Here is a 17329-nt window from a genome sequence, read left to right as displayed (position 1 = left end):
AGATCTGCAAATGTGGTTAAAGCACTTTCAAAAGTGTGTTGATGGAATGGAGGCGTTCGTTTTCTTGGTTTTCTCTGTAATTTAAATCGATAATACTGTTCCGTGAAAAAGAAATCATGAGTTCTGTCGCTTGGCGGTGTGCGTCTGGTTTGCCCTTTTTAGTCAACAGACTTCAGACATACAAGGTGTCTTAAATAAAAGTTGCACTCTTCATTAATCAGTTTGCTAACGATTAAACAGAAAAATAAGTATGTATCAATAATTTTCCCGTTAGAAGCAGTGGTCACACTTTAAAAAAATTAATTGGCACATTATGTTGTGATTGTGTGATAGGTACGTCATTAAATTTGAAAGGTTATTTAATTCTCTAATCAGATCTAACTTAGAAATAGTCTCATATAAAAATATGCTCTTTCATTAATGTACCTACTGCGAATTTTGACTTTAATTCTGAGAACTATTACTAATTTGTTTGACAAACAGTTGTAATATATACGTTGTATGAAAACGACCTTTGTAATAAATAAATAAATGAAATGGCGAGGGGGAGAAATGTTACCATAAAATCTTGTATAATGTTGTGCACATTAGTTTTAAATATAATGGTATTGCTATTGTATAAATATATAGAGCTTTTGTGAAAAATAGGTGCAGTTCTGTACGGTCATGCATAGAAAACCAATCGGTATCTTTAACATGTGGTTAATGTGTTCGTATTATATACGTATGACATAAATAAAACCTTTGTTTAACGCAGAAAAAGACTCCCTGTATTCTAGTAGAGGTAAGTTTATCTATGGCTGGGTGAAAAGATCATAAACAGTTTTAAAATTTTAAATTTCTGATACGTTATTAAAATATTTCAACCTCATCATATGTTCTGAAATAAAAACTTTCAATATTACTTTAAAGGATGATGCCTATTTTAAATCCGAGCGCCTGAAGGGAGCGACGTTTTAATGGGCAAAGTCCTATGAACTATATATACCTACACCAAAACAAGATTTTCTCTATACTAAAAAGCTCATTTTATCCGATTTCATCTTGTATGAATATTTTATCATGAGAACAAAGGGTTTCTCAAGCGCGGATCTCATATAACGGTTTGTGACCATATGCGAACTTTCCGCCGCTAGGGGCAGTTCGATCTTTTGAGAGTCCGTGGGCGATCGAAAGTGGAGCGTTACATTGACATTAGATGGCAGCATTACAAACCATTTATTTTGACCATTCGAATATTTTCCTTTTTAATCGTTAGATGTCAGGAACTCGGGATGTTTTTTTTGTGTTATCATTGGAATGGTTTTATAACTAATAAATAGATCCCTTAAGAAGCGTTGCGTAAATTTGTAATGTATATTATAATAATTATTTAGACGAACGAAGCTTGCAGTCCTTGTCCTTGAAGGAATGCAATTTCATACATTCTATTCACAGGCAGTACAATAGGCAGGTTCGACATTTTTTATTTTTACTGAAAGCGGGAGATTTTGTTATTAAAAAACGATAATGTTGAGGGTAAAATATTTGCACATTTGCCGCCGCGTTGGCAGAATATACGAATTCACGTGAACTGGAACCGATGTGTTAATTTTATTGGTAGTGTGAACAATGCTGCCAGGGTATAAAAAAGTTGACGAATGTTAATGTGGAAATGGAGTTTTCGGTAATGCAAATTTAAATGAACCTCAGAACAGTCCCTTAAGTGGAATTATACAACTCTTAGGTACCTATACATCATTTCCACATTCACATTTGGTAACTAAATTTCGCGAATCAGCTTTTTTTATAACCTTGCAGCATTGTGCACAAATAAATACAATAAATAAATCGGTCCCAGTTTACGTGAATTCGTATACCTACTATGAGCTGGGCGATATAAGTCTGTTCAGTGTCCGATAATTGTCGATTAATCGATAACTTAAAAAAATTATCGATAACTTTCGATAATAATCGACAATTATCGATAATAATCGATAAATCGTAACGATAATTTTCGATAATAATCGATAATTATCGATAACGTTTGATAATTATCGATAATTATCGATAACGTTTGATAATTATCGATAACTTTTTATAATTATCGATAACTTTTGAAAATAATCAGTAATGATTATAACAATCGAATATTATTGCCACTTGTCGAAAATTGCCTATATCTGATATTTATTGATTAATAGATAAGTAGCGGAAATTATCAAGAGAAAACTATGGATACTTTTGCATAAATCTTATCGATATATATTTTCAATCGATATAATTACATCATCCATGCGTACATTCGCTAACATTTTTGCTTTTTTGATATTGGTATTGCGAGAGATAATTTAAATAAAACAGGATCTTTTGATGCTGAAGTTTTCTGAAATCAAAGGTGATCAAGTGGAAGCTAATCCTCAAAAATTAGTACAGAATTAGGTTGTGAATTGCGATCATGGCAACTCCACAATTTTTTGATTTCCTGTTCAAATGTAATTTATTCAATCACGATTCATGAAAGGAAGAATGTTCATCTTGCGTCAGTCAACATCCTGTGTGCCACATAAATGCCTTATAAATACGTTTCTTGAACATTTAGAATTCTGTATGCAACAATAATACAAATCGAGATAGTGGGTTCATTACAGATTCCTGTATAATAATTAACAAAGGTAAAAAACTGACATTATATTCATCTTTCTCGATGGTAGAGACATCTACGTCTTGTAATTTAAACTATTGAAAACAGTCACATATCCTCTCCCATTTAACCCGCGCTTCTGATAGTTATAAATTCAATGATAGAATCAAGAAAACAATAAAGCGGTGTAGTACCTACTCCAGGATTAAACTTGAACGAAAATCCCGGAACGATTAAATTATAAACAAATTGATTTAATACACATTTTATTGAAGATAATTAATAAGAATGATAATTGACGTATTATTTATTTACATTAATGTTGTTACAGTTCGTCATATTAACCAGTCTCCTGGGTTAATGCAGCCAATACTTCACCTTTTCACATGAGACTACCACTTCTGTAAACGCATCGTACACTGCTGCTCATATAGTTTTCTGGACTTCGACGGTAACAATTCTTCACCTACTTCGGCTGCTCGTTTATCAAATATCAAATACACCTTAGGCACTCATGAACATCAAGCTCATGAGACTAGCAAATTATTTTTGGTACGGTAGCGTCGGGTTTGTCGTACCAACACAACGTTCCTATGGTACCTACTTCAAAAGAACGCGTTCGCTAACGCCATATAAGAGGTCCGTGCGTACATATTATGGATACGTTTCAGTTTCGTAAGTACGAAAAGTATCGTATATACCTTGCGACTGAAGTAGTAGTCTTAATCTCTCAGGTAAATTATGGCCCGACCGCAGGGAATAAAAGTACTATTTCGCGCGGTATATAGGTAATATACTAATATTAAGAGAAAGTATATAATTAAGTTTTTAAAGCAGTCAGTTGTCAGTTAAATTAATCAAAAAAGTCCTAACCTCACAAGTGTATTATTAGCTCTACAATTGTCTCACCCAGTTGCAATAGTGTGTCAGTGGGCAGGGGAATACAAAACGAACGGTTGTGGAGCGTCACGCTTTGGACCAAAGGAACACAGAATTAATTCCGTAAAGCAGTTAGGTAGGGCTTTGGTAGTACTCTAATTGAACATTCGAAAGCGCATATTGTTTACAAACCGCTCCCACCAATACACGCCATTTGTAAATTACATTAGCGCCTCTAGTGTTAATAATCGCGAATAATAATATACATTATAATTCATTTGATCAGTGAAATTGATTAATATTTAATAAATAACAGGAAATGAAGGTATCATTAAAAATGTATTTGAAAATGTTAGAGAACAATTGCTAATTTTACGCACTAATTACGTGTAATTCAGAGAAAAAGATCTTATAGTAAGGCCGGTATTACACTATAAAAGATTGACAAATATTTTATCAAATGTAATCGTCTGTTATTACTTCCTATAAATATATTTTATAAAAGAATTAATATTACCTGTCAAATATTTTATAAAATATATTTTATAAAAGATTTTTATAGTCTAAAATGCAGTAAAAGAAACGGGTATTTGTGCATCTTACAAATCACTTTTTCATAAACTCATTTACATAATTGGTCCTTCATCGTTATACGTGATCAATTGTATTTAAAAATAGGTATAAAATATGCAAAAGTTGAAAAATTGGTATTGAATCATGTACTTAATTAATAATGTGCATTGTTGGTCGTCTAACCACTTGCAATAATATCAAAATCGAAATTTACTACAATAGCAACTACGCCACTGAAAAAGGCACTTTTTTAAATTCTTGTCTGAAGATTTCTACGTTACTCGTAGGAAGATTTAAATTTTACCTGTTGCCAGGTAGTGACTAACTCACAACCCAAGTAAGCTCAAAGTACGTCTGTACTTACTGTATTGATTGTACTTAAATTATCACAAATAGGTAATTGAGGATATGGTTCAATTCGTTCAAATCAAACCGCATTTGATTACAACGTAGGTAATTGCTGTGCCACTTTTCTACTACATACGCAAGAGAATTGTTCGAAAATCGCTTAATTTATCAAATCTGGTTGTGATTCATCCACCGCCCTTCAGGTACGACACTGGTGGAAAACTTGTTAACCTCAAAGAACTTGTTTACCAATAATTTCATATTCACTTGCACTTGGACTTTACCTCTTAATTAGAAATTGAAATGGGTTTCGTTAATTAAATCTGGAAAGTGAGTACCTGCATAAGTAAATTGATTTTTTTAGTCACTCAATGGCCTACCAAAATCCAAAATCGGCCCTCCAAATGGTGGAGTCGGCTCGAGCTGCCTTTCAGACCGGCGCCACCAAAGACGTCAACTTTCGCATGAAGCAACTGAAACAGCTCCTACGGATGTACGAGGAAAACAACACGCGCATCGTCGAAGCACTCGCGTCCGACTTGAGAAAAAGTAGACAAGAAGTCGAAGTTATCGAAATCGAACTTCTCGTGCACGATTTGAAGAACACAATCGACAGCTTGCACGAATGGGTGAAGCCGGAACGTCCTCCCAGATCCTTCGCAAACTGGTTGGACAAAACGTACCTGTTTAACGAGCCGTACGGTGTTGTCCTAGTAATCGGTGCCTGGAATTATCCCCTACTGCTTACGTTATTGCCGTTGGCGGGTGCGATTGCGGCCGGTAATTGCGTGATTATCAAACCATCAGAGGTGACACCTGCAAGTGCGAAGTTTATGCAGGAGGTATGTACATCCTGTTCTATTTCTATTTGCAAATCATACTGTGTGTTCCGAATAAAGCTGGCACTATTCCTAACTTGTCCATTAATACAAAGTAGTGAACCAATGAGCATCGAGTTGTGGAAGTACCTATCTATTCGAAAAAAAATGCACAAGTGGTACACCTTGAATATTTTGAAAGAAAATGCAGTAAGAGCTGCAATGTGAAACGGAGTATCCCCATTTCCGTCTTTTGCACTGGTAGTAAGAAGCATTTCGATCAGAAGCGGTGACACATTTTGGGGTGCTAGGTGACGTCAGGTGTCTTTTGTATTGATGCACTCAAACCACCTTTGATAAATAAAAAATTCCCATTAAATCACAGCAAATGAAAAGCAAATTTGCATTGACCTTCACATCTTGCACCTTAAGGATCTAGTGCAATCCGAGCAAGCTACCAACACATCGCGGAAGCATGATTCGATACTTACTGGAAACAATAATCCTTAGTTTAACAGGTTACTCACAGGGAGTCTAATTTTTTAATTTAAGTCCATTAGATTTATTTGATCATGAGGAAGTTCCACATTATGATGGTAATTTAATTATATTTACATTCTTTGCGAATAATGCTTGTGAAAATCCCATAATTGTTTAATTTAAAGTGTCTATTGGTGTTTTAGAAAATATTACAAATTCAAAAAGCTGTACTTTCTGAATGTAAACACAGCAGAATAATTTACAAATTACGGCTGTTATTTTATTCATTTGTTTAATTTTCCAAGGACTTCTTTTCCAAAAAATCTTTCGCGCCATTGACAAATCGGAAATACGTCAAAAGTAAATTTAAGATATAATTTAAGCATTTTTATTAATTAATTAATCTCATTTTCCCAATATTTGAGGTTAGGAACGACATTTTGAAAAACTGTTTTCACTGGCCTCTTTAAATGTTATTTGGCTACTTTTTCATAAAGAAAAAATCATGTCATTCCATTTGATTTTTTTTGGATTTTGAATCATAGTGTCAAAACTAGCCCCCTGACGGAGAAGGATTCAACTAAACTAACTGTATTTATATATTATATGGTTGATTCTTATTGCTCAAGGAATGCTCTTTTCAACGATACCAAATTTGTTACAATCGGTGAAACGGTTAAGAAGTTAAAGCAGGTTATTGCAAAAACAATTGAACTCACCACACCATCTTTGTTTTTGAAATAACTGGGTTTTTGTTTTTACGAAAACGATAGATAAACTGGTTCTCTTTAAAAATGTGAAAAAAGAATGTTTAGTTTATTATGCGAAATTTAAAGAAAATTTAAGATGGCAGTTACGCCCTCTGGTGGTCATTTTTGGAACTTGAAAATATTTTCCAGTGATTCTTCATAACCGATTTACCCAATAATTTTTTTTACCCCTGTCATACGACGAACGGTCCCGAAATATGGCCGAGGAACAGTCTTATTAGATCACCCGGTACATGAGGCGGTCCCAGCTTTTTGCTTAACGTATTAAATCTCATTTTTGTGTGTAATTTTTAGTCCGTACATAACTTTATGGTTCCCAGTTGTGGTTACGTTTTCTCATTTTTTTCGCGCATTCCCAAAGAGATTGGGTTATTATGTTTATTTTGTATTCGCATCAATCCACAATTTTAAAAACAACGTATCACCATTTTCTTTCGTAGATATTTTTTTTGTTTTTGAAATATTTTGAAAAAATTGGAATTTTGGATTTTTTTGCTGGCGATATTTCGCCTTGAGCAAAACCAGTGACACTTCTCCAGACCAACTTTTAATGCTCTTTAAGGTAGAGTTATTGATCCGACGTTTCGTATTTGCTGAACCATCATCAACTTCAATTTTTTTAATACGGCCCTGATATTTTCATATATATTCTGAATTCAATTATGTAATTATAGCACCTTAGGGTTTAATTGTGGTTTAGCCTTTTTTCCTATTACGTACCTGTACAAGGTGGTTTAAATGGGTGGCTCACCATTGGGATCTCCGTTTCCATTTGAAATTGTTCAAAAATCTGAAAATATCAAATTTCGTTTTTATTTTGTCTAACTTAAACGGTCGGAAATGGACGATTCCCGTTGGCACCTACGGGCACTTTTTCGGAGAATCTCAATCTGTTAATAGAATTTCCATAGCTAGATGTAGAAGCTACTGGCTACTACTTTCTTATTTCTTATGGACGCCATATTGGATTTTTACGGAATGAAATAGAAGACAAAAAACATTATGCTATGGCCCCACGTTGGGCGCCAAATAAATAATGCTGTGTGCAATGTTATGCAGTTACGATACCACCAAACAGACAGACAGTTTAGTTTCCTTTTTCTTTTAAAAAACTTTCTCTCAGGGCACAACTGGGTTCCGACACAACAAAAAACCTACCTTTGACTTAAGGTTCTTATAAAGTTGAAAGACTTGAATTCCGCAAATTCCAATGAAATCGCTACTCAAATTTTGAACTGGAAATAATATTCGGATAAACAGAATGATTTCGAATTGAGATTCAAATTTGCACACAATTTTAATTGATAAAGCGAACTTACAGGAATTTATTCTCACACACACCATCAATAGAAAATCAAATACAAAGAATCCTGTAAGAATAATGTAAGGTTAACAGTACCTTTTCAATACAAAACACCTTTAAGAGATCTCAAAAAGTACTCACAATTTTGTTAATAATCTTAATATATAAAGAACGGCTGGATGGATTTTCACGATCTTTGATTTGTTGGATTCGTCTCCGACCCGAATAGCAGAATAACTATTAAAATATCGAAAAAAAAAACACGAAAAAATATAAAGAACATTGTTATACAAACATTTATTTACACAAGTCTTCAAAGGATTTAAAAAGAGAAAAACCATTTCCACTAATAAATTCAACATCGTCGTTCCCCGACAAAACTCGAAATTGCGTACCGTCCCCCGAACCGATAACCATCGCAATTGCTTATCTCGCACGTGGCATTGTTTATCGCAAAACCTATTATTTTTCGTCCGATAATATAGCTTTTTACTAACACATGACCACGTAAAAGTTACAATTGAATGTTCCCTTATTTATGCGTTTTAAATTTATCATACAAACTAAATACAAGAAGTAGGATTAAACGAATTAAATAATTACCGGCTAAATTTATAATAAGAAACTAACATTAAAAATGACAATTAAACAAAGTTTTACCATTCTGTGAAATAACAAAAATTTCCAGGTCTTATGAAATAACAAATTCCGCTATATACAGGATGTCTCGACTACTATTTCCAATATTCCGACCGAAATTACGTTAACAACACGTATTTTCACACTATAAGGTGCCTCGCTCCCAGAATTTGGGTTGTTCCTGTTTAACTTCAAGTATTACGAAACCTTTTAAAGATTATCGCTCAATTTCTCTGATTTTACTTACGCTACTTGTGTCGCTACGAAGAATATACCTTCCAAAACCCGATTAGTGTCAGACGTTAGGCATTGCCATATCGCAATATATTTTTGTGCCGCCCTATTCACTATCCTCTTGTTTCTTGTGTTGTTATCTGTTACAGATATATCAGAAAAGCACCCTTCTGAGCGCAAAACGCCCTTACAACCAGAGTTTAAAGGTAATTTTTGATTTGCGACGACACTCTCGATTGTGATAACGATTATTGGTTATGTTTTACTTCCGTCAATTATTTTATTTCTGTAGCTTATCAAGACCAGAACAAAGATCTCTTAGTCTGCCTTGTTGCCCCTTTCTTTAGGTAAGTATCCTCTTTTCTCTTTTGTAATTTACTTAAGACTAAGTGGCGCCTATCCAGTTTATTATTACTACATTTCCCTTTTGCTAGTGTACTAGACCCCTTTAGTCCCTCGACCCATCTCTACTTTGTCTGCGCTTACCGTGTGCTTATCTCGTGGTAATGTTGTCACCATCTTCCCAATCTCATCACCAGGAAAGAAGTGGCGAGCGACCTTTGAGCTTCACCTCTGCCTACTTTTCAAAGTCACCGCCATATATTACTACATCAATAAAAGTAGGTCAAGGTTATCAGAAAAAGTTTCTAGAGAAATCTTGAAGCAGCATATCATATTTCATGGAAAGAATGAGTCACATTAGATTTCATTCTTTATCGCCAGTGGCTAATCCTTTATCGACTTGATGGCACCTTGATATCGCAATCTACAACGTTCTTAGAAAATATTTACAAGCAAATCTTGGCACGCCTCTTCAGCTACCGGAAATGACTTCTACAGTTGGTCGTGTACTGAAGATATCACATCGTCATTTTGGAAAGTGCTTACTGTTCGCGAGTCGTCAATAGCGGAGGACAAGATGGGTGTTTTATAATCGACTGTTTCCACAAACTTTCATAAACCAAAAAAAATCTGACCAAACATAACGTTTAACCAAAAAGCAAATGATACTAGAGAACTAAAAGCTGTTTTTCTAAAAGTATAGAGGGCGTTTCATTAAAAAGATGGCGAAAATACTTATCATATTTGGTGATTTAACTTGCCTTCGTAGTCCAAATAACAAAGTTAGTAATAGTGCCATTTTTATTTAGAACACGCTGTCTATATGACCTAGCAACTAGCAAGGGAGCCGATTTGGATTATTACATCAGCTGCTTTAGATTGAGATTTCGCATACATGATCCCTATTCACTTCAAATAACCCACTTTATAATTATATTTGTTTATTCACAGGCAATACCGAAATATCTTGACAATGAATGCTACCAGGTGTACACGGGCGGTCCGTCCGAAACCACCGAGTTATTGCAGGAGAAATTCGACTACATCTTCTTTACGGGTTCGACGCATGTTGGCAGGCTGATTCACGCTGCGGCCAACAAGCATCTGACGCCAGTCACCTTGGAACTTGGAGGCAAAAGTCCCGTTTACATTGACAATACTGCCGACATTGACGTCGTCGCGCACCGCGTGGTGTGGGGAAAATGGATCAACGCTGGTCAGACGTGTATCGCGCCCGACTACATCCTCTGCAACAAGGAGGTGGAGGCAAAGTTTCTCAAGGCGGCCGATAACGTTTTGAAAAAATTCTACAAGACAAACCCCAAGGATTCGCCCGATTTGTGTCGTATTGTCAATGATAAGAATTTCCAAAGATTATCGGGTTTCCTGAAGGGCGCCAATATCGCTTTGGGCGGGGAAACGGATGCCAAAGAGAGATTCATTGGATTAACTGTGCTGGTCGACGTGAAGGATAACGACCCGGTCATGGAAGAAGAGATCTTCGGCCCGATCCTCCCAATTGTTAACGTTACTAATGCGTATGATGCGTTAAATTATATTAACAAGCGTGACAAACCCTTGGCCATGTACATTTTTTCCAATAACAAACGGGATGTCCGCCTGTTTTTGGATAACACCTCCAGCGGTGGAGTCTGCGTTAACGATACGGCAATGCACTTCACTGTTTGTGCCTTGCCGTTCGGTGGGGTGGGTGCAAGTGGAATGGGACGCTATCATGGGAAGTATACGTTCGATACATTCAGTCACAAGAAGAGCTGTCTATATAAGAGTTTGGGTGGCGTGGGAGAAAAATTGGCTTCTGGTCGTTATCCGCCCTACTCCCAATCAAAAACAAGTGCGTTACGTATGCTACTCAAGTACCGCAAAGGAATTAGTTTAAGATATTTACCTCATCTTACCATGTTTGTGCTAGGGTTGATTGCCAGTTGTGGTTTTAAGTATTTTGCAAACACTTTATTTCTGAATAAAAATGCTTGAGAGAAATTTGGGTGATAAATTGCCATGAATGGTGAAGGTGAAATATGCATATTTTGCGATGGACTGGTATACGCAGTATTTTTGTTTATTATAATTGCTTTTTTTATAACTATTATTATAATAAAATGTTACTAGATCAATGTTTTTGTTTAATTTAGTGCTTCGATTACTCAATGACTGCAAACAGTCGCGTTCAGTGTACAGTATTAGGTAGGTACGCGTTGGAAGGATGCAATTTTTAAAGTAAAACTTCTATAGGCCAGGTAGGGTATAATGCGCCGCCTTGTGAGTAAATGTACGTACATGTGGACGATTCAATTGGCGTGTTAGTTGTTTACCGTATCTATATAGCAATAATACATAGTAACGTTTACATTTCAAACTAGGGAATTGCGTAGTATTTGTAAAAGTGTATCTCATGTTTCTCTCCGGTCGTAGATAAGAAGTTTTGCAATTCGTTGCGTAGGCTAATTAGTTTTAGGATAAGCATATGTTTTCGCCGAAATAAACAGATGACGATAATATGTAATTCTTTCGAAGGCGCAGAAAATTAAGGGAGGAAGAAAATTGTTGCAAAACAGTGTTCTGCCAGTTATAAAGTTTTGTAGAAGAAAATCTAGTTGACTTAAGCTGAAGTTGTGTTAAGCTACACCCAGAATAGTGTCGTCGAGTTAAGCGGAAGCTTGTTTTACGTTTACGAAGAAGTTTCCCAATACCCGTTAAAGGGAGTTTTGTCCACCATCAAAGGGCCAATACTGTATTTGCGATTGCAACGAAGTCAGTTCTCTAATTAACTTTTCTTCTGCTTAGAACGTCGTTGTGTTTGCAGTAATCAACTTCAATATGAATACTGCTTGCATTTTCACCTGTATTTTTCGTATTAAATTAATGGTAGCTAGCTAGCTGATGCTATTGAAGTGTACATTTTGATTTTTTTATGTACATGCAATTTATCATTTTACCAGTAGTCCTGTTTAAATTGAATCGTAGATGCGTTTGATGTGTTTTTATATCAAAGTGATTTATCTTGTTTTGCACTGTATTTCTCATATGACGTGTATCTCGTTTTTATTGCATTTTGACTCCATAACTAATTTTAATTGTACAATTAGAGATGTTTGTTTGGCGAAGAACGGTTTCGTATTATTTCCTCTGCAAGCTGTGTTGCCTGTCAGTAGGAGCACAGACAGAGTATTTTAATCTGTGGTAGGAGTATGCCATCATAAAACGAGTTACAGCTGTAACGGAGAAAAAACGTGAAGGTCGAATGCGCACTTGTCCTTTTTCAAATATTTTAAGCGCGGTAATTGAGTGATTAATTAATTTTACTTAGTAAATGTATATATCTTAGAAATGTTAAAATGTGGATTATAACGCAATTTCTCCGCAACTAACATTTACATATGGTTGGCCTAGCCCCGTCCGACTCTTGGGCGCGAATTCGAACGCGAAAAATAAAGCCACCCTGCGGTAAATTAATATTACAGATAGTTGACTTCACTTCGCTCGCCGGCCAAAGCGAAATACAACTGAAACGCACCCTGCGCCAAATTACAGGTTTCCGACTTATCTGCACTGATGACTCCACGTCAAACAAAAATCCCCTCTCCCCAAATTACAGGTGGTTGCTTTAACTTTTTGGATCGCTCTACCTGAACGCTGTAATGGTTCTGGAGGGATCATAAATACCGGTAGAAAACTCAAGTACAATATACACATCTTCGGTTCAATTTAGATATAACGACTAGTAAAATGATAAATTGCATGTACAAAAAAAGGACACATCAAAAGCGTAGCTCTACTCCACCATCGACTTCAATCAAATTATCACGAAAAGTAGATGTGAGAATGCCAGTAGTGAGTATTCATGTTAAAGAAGAAATTTTAATTAAAGGACACCCTTTTCGTATTAGGTACTTCCTTCGCAGAAATAGTTAAACGACTCATACAGAGAAACAACAACCGCGCAATTTTTAGAACGGGAAAAGCTGCCTGCGCCGTCTCGGAATGCACCAACGTATCTTACGTTTGGCACCTTGTTTTCAATCGCGGGCACGAAAGCCTCGTGCAGTATTTTGTATTATTTAATGTAGGCAGTAATTGCATTTTTTAAATGATGTATTGGGGTTTTGTATACAACATTTTTTATAATTTTCCATCTTTCACCCCAATGCATCACGTGTATGGGAATACCAAACCGTTAGCCTTTATTATTGTTTTCCAATCTTTTTCATTTTTGATCTAAATATATGTAACTCAATTTATGTTTGTTTTGCTTACATGATCTTGACTAGAAGTATTATTATTCATACGACACCTATAATGCCGTGATTGACTTCGACTCTCAGTTTTAGACTCGGATACCACCGGACGAGGGGCGAGTTACCTATCTCGGGGACGAGATTCTGTTAACAATAACTCTTCGGTTTAGAATCTATGAGCGATATATTAGTTGCGATTCACCGACTTCCACATATTTTGTCGTTAGTTTGATATGATCAGCAAGGCTCCCATTTTACATATAACAGAAGGGTTTTATTGCACCAAAGATGGATCTCCCGGAATGCACCAACGTATCCCACACAACCAAATTCCCGCTACTGTTTTTTTTTCAGTCACCCATTTTTTGAATCAACAGACGTCACGCTACGTACCAGGCTCGATGACGAATGCAAAATAACAACTTCTTGTAACCTGAGCTAAACGTGCCAATCCGACTCCGACTCACTGGCGCCTCAATCTTCCAAACGCATTTTCAAGATCAGGACCGTATTCAGGACTACTCGCCCACATACAACATTAAAAAATCCGGTCAAATAAAGAGACCACTGTGTACATCTTTAATAAACCAATTAAAAAAATATGCGCAACCTCAATTGAGGTTGAATTTCTTTAAAGAAATTCAACTTTAGGTCCTAAACTGGGGATAACTTTCTGTTTGACATATCTTCAACTACCAATGCTCGCTCACGCCCATGTCTTCTCTTTATTGTATCGGACCGTGCCTATTTGAAGGTAAACAAAATGGTATACAGCGTCTTAGAAAGAAACCCAACTCTGAAGCTGCAAACAAAGGGATGTATCTAGGGACGTTACATCCGACAAGAAATTTTAAAAGCGGAGCAGAAACCACCCTAACATTGATCTTGATATCCGAGAACCGAGCGTAAACTCGAATTCCAATTTTTACACCTTCCTTCACAAATGATAATATACAGTTTAGGAACTATTACCATAAATACGAACAATAGTGGAATTTTAACCCACAATGAATTAAAATTGTATGACCGTAAGTAGTAAAGTTGGTTTGTGAAGTATCGTGTAATATTGCGAGTACCGATAAAGACGTAAATAAATCATCGAAATTTTCTGATCTTCAATGGACTAAATAAACTACATGAAGTAATTCGTCGCCCGTCTGACATTGACGCACAGAATATAATATATAAGGCCGTATTCTGTGCATTGACGCTTATACCGTCGGATTAAGTAATTTTGAGTGCTCGTGTTGGAACGTCAATATCAACGACGCCATTCATTATACGAGACCTCGGATGTTGTATTGATTGTCCTTTTCAATCATTTGAAGTAGCCTAGTGGACTAATCGGTACTTTGGTGTTGGACAAATAATTTTTTACAAGAAATTTAAAATTAAAATTATTAGTACGAGGAGGCATTTTGTCGCTACCTGTTAGAATGTCTCAATTTTTTTATCAATTTCCTACATAATACATATCCAAACACCTTGCATCTCTTACGGTTGCTGGGGAAACAATTAAAGAAGAAATGCAAAACTACAAAACAACTTTGGATTCCAGGCAAAAGTACTAGCTTGTCGAATAGTCGGCCTAAAGAACTTACTCTTTCCATTTAAGAAAAAAGCGCGATCAACGTTTATAAAATATGGTGACAGTTTTATAGTCTGCACTGCATGCATACCTACTCGCGCCAAACGCTTTCGGTTAAAAAATAAAAACGAATGAGAGAGTTTTGCAGGTATATAACGACTCGCTGCTATTTAGCATAATCTTGTGAGTGTATTCCATTAACTATTATTATAAATAATTAATTAGAATATAAAGCAGTAGGTGCAAATGCTTATAATCAACGCATTGTTAGTGCAATAACCATTTTGCAACCGTAGTACAGACAACGTTATGCACTTAAGTGTTTCAATCAATAGATGGCGCACACGCGCCAAAAATGCATTTTCCGCTATTAGGTACCTAATATTTCATATCTGGATATAAATAAAAACGCCAGTTAATTTCATCAACGAAAGCACACCTTTGCGTTTTATTTTTGTTGAAAACTTCCAGACTTCCTCGGGCTTTGAGAATAAATAAAACGATAAAACTTTGCACGAATAACAAAATCCAAAAACTCATTACGAAAGGCCTTTTTACCATCACCAGAAATAACATTTCAAATTTCCGTTCTTAAATTTTAATTTTGAGTTCGGTGATTAAATTCTTTTATGATTTTGAGACAAAGGGAATAGAAGTAGCATTGGGATCAGTAAGTTACAATTACAAAGTTTGTTGAAGCACAGGCCACGCGAGGTAAGGATCCGTCTAAATTCAAAGCGTTTTACTTTTTTGAACTGCTTTCAGTTAATATTCAGCTCCGATTTGAATTAATGTACTTATTAGTTAATGAGAAAAGTTTGTCAGGTTTAGCTTTAGGTGTGTATAAATCCATGAGCAAATGACAAGTTGCATGTAAAGAAAAAAGATAATTACGGTTTTATCCTTTGTGTTAAATTGAGTTAATTAATTTCCGCCCGCGCTTTAAATTTAAAAGTCAATTAAATTAATTATTACTTTGACTGAATTCTTTTATGTATGAATATTCTTTACGCTATGGAATAGACCCTCAATAAAAGCATCAGAACGAGGCAACATTCGCTGACTTTGTTTACAAGGTTCTTCAAAGCATTTTGTCCGGAAAATTTGTGACTGATAGTGGCGAATTATTAGAAAGTGTTGAAATGTAGTATGTTAAGTGCTGAGATCTCCAACCTTCAGATGAACGGGCAGACGGACGGAATTCACACAACAATCCGTGTTTTTCACAAAAAATACGCTCAAAAATAGCCATACAATGTAACAGTTTGATACAATACAGGGGAGGGGTTGACCACCCTTGTTCGAACTATGTAAAATTGATTTCGTACTTTCTACTGCCATTACCTTACCGCAGCATGACAGTTTTTCTTTAAATCAGAAAATAAAAACGCTACAAATTCAACATGAAATTATTAAATATCTATTGCTGTGTAAACACTGTCAGTCAGGACGTTGTATTTTGTGGTGAGATATTTCGAATAAATTCGAGTGCCTAATTGTCTAATTACTGTTCATCACAATTTTTGTTTTCTCTGTTTAATGCCTTGGGTCTAACTACGTTTTAACACAGCAATTTCCCAAATCGAGCCTACTGTTAAGATATTTGTTTGCCTTCTTTATAAATGATAAGGTTTTCTTGGAATGGTTAGATTAACGAATTTTTGCACCCAATTTTTGTTTGTTTGTAAAGGTGCTTATCAATGCAAATGTGACAATTTCGATGTGATTTATTAAGTTTTCCGTTTATTTCATAGAGATAAAGGTAATCATTTGAGATAACGTGGCCATTTCAATTTTTAAGAATAATTGGATTATTAGGTAGAAATTGCTGAATTTCGTTTAAAATTTCTAGTGCGGACGTGTCGTTTTGAGTTTCATGGTATTGGTTATCGTCGTTTCTGTGCAGTCGTTATTGGTTAAAAAAGTGTTTCGAAAATTAAGTGGCATTTCCGTTTAAATACGGGAAATTCCACATAGCATTATTTATTTGGCGGCCAACGTGGGGCATTGGAATAAGTTAAGATTTCCTGAGACTTACGAATTGTTCTCAAAAGTTTATACTGCGTTAAATATGATCCTTAAACTAAGCGACAATCTGCAGAATGGAAGTCAAAAAACGAACGAAAACCAAACAATGACTTTTCCAAAAGTTCAAGACATTGATCTTGAGGGTGTTGATCACAAAGAATATGGGATAGGATTCTTGGAGACATTAACACCATTTGGAAACTCATTGAAATTATTGGTGATTCTTACAGGCCAATGAAAGACTCTTGAAGACTCAGTAAAAGCGATTCTAAGAGCATTTACAGTCTTTAGAGACCAATAACACGTTTTTAAGGATATTAAAAGCCCTTCAAGATTTAACTTTTAAATACTACTGAAGACTAAGATCCTTAAAGACGACATGTCAAATAAGGGTTGTAAAAGACCTGGAAACTGTAAAAACGATTCTCTTAAGTACTTATTATAT

The 17329-nt window shown here is 35.5% G+C and overlaps 1 protein-coding gene and 1 long non-coding RNA gene across 6 annotated transcripts; one reads left to right on the top strand and one right to left on the bottom strand.

The window, feature by feature from the left end:
* Positions 1-3122: 3122 nt before the first annotated feature.
* On the top strand, positions 3123-11147 carry LOC116163525 (aldehyde dehydrogenase family 3 member B1-like). 4 transcript variants are annotated; one of them, XM_031477503.1, is made up of 4 exons: positions 4313-4412; positions 4472-4524; positions 4788-5265; positions 9961-11147. In XM_031477503.1, the coding sequence occupies exons 2-4, from the start codon at positions 4484-4486 to the stop codon at positions 11005-11007; spliced, it is 1566 nt and encodes a 521-aa protein (XP_031333363.1). In that variant the 5' UTR covers positions 4313-4412; positions 4472-4483; the 3' UTR covers positions 11008-11147. The 4 variants fall into 4 exon arrangements, with proteins under 4 accessions (XP_031333362.1, XP_031333363.1, XP_031333364.1 ...); XM_031477502.1 differs by lacking the exons at positions 4313-4412; positions 4472-4524 and adding an exon at positions 3123-3298; XM_031477504.1 differs by lacking the exon at positions 4313-4412 and having other exon boundaries at positions 4487-4626.
* On the bottom strand, positions 4454-5751 carry LOC116163527. Of its 2 annotated transcripts, none has more exons than XR_004143755.1 (2): positions 5733-5751; positions 4454-5592 (listed from the first exon to the last, which is right to left on the bottom strand). It is a non-coding gene; the product is annotated as an uncharacterized LOC116163527 (long non-coding RNA). The 2 variants fall into 2 exon arrangements; XR_004143754.1 differs by having other exon boundaries at positions 5653-5735.
* Positions 11148-17329: the final 6182 nt, after the last annotated feature.

This window comes from Photinus pyralis, unplaced genomic scaffold (assembly GCF_008802855.1).
Source record: "Photinus pyralis isolate 1611_PpyrPB1 unplaced genomic scaffold, Ppyr1.3 Ppyr1.4_LG2, whole genome shotgun sequence".
Lineage (NCBI taxonomy): Eukaryota > Metazoa > Arthropoda > Insecta > Coleoptera > Lampyridae > Photinus > Photinus pyralis.
The sequence above is the reverse complement of the archived record's forward strand: the minus strand, read 5'-3'. Positions and strand labels throughout refer to the sequence as shown.

Coding starts and splice junctions, on each gene's coding strand:
- LOC116163525 (XM_031477502.1), top strand. CDS start 3,138: ATGAACATCAAGCTCATGAGACTAGCAAATTATTTTTGGTACGGTAGC. Junction 3,299..4,787: donor TATGGATACGTTTCAGTTTC/GTAAGTACGAAA, acceptor TGATTTTTTTAG/TCACTCAATGGCCTACCAAA. Junction 5,266..9,960: donor GTGCGAAGTTTATGCAGGAG/GTATGTACATCC, acceptor GTTTATTCACAG/GCAATACCGAAATATCTTGA.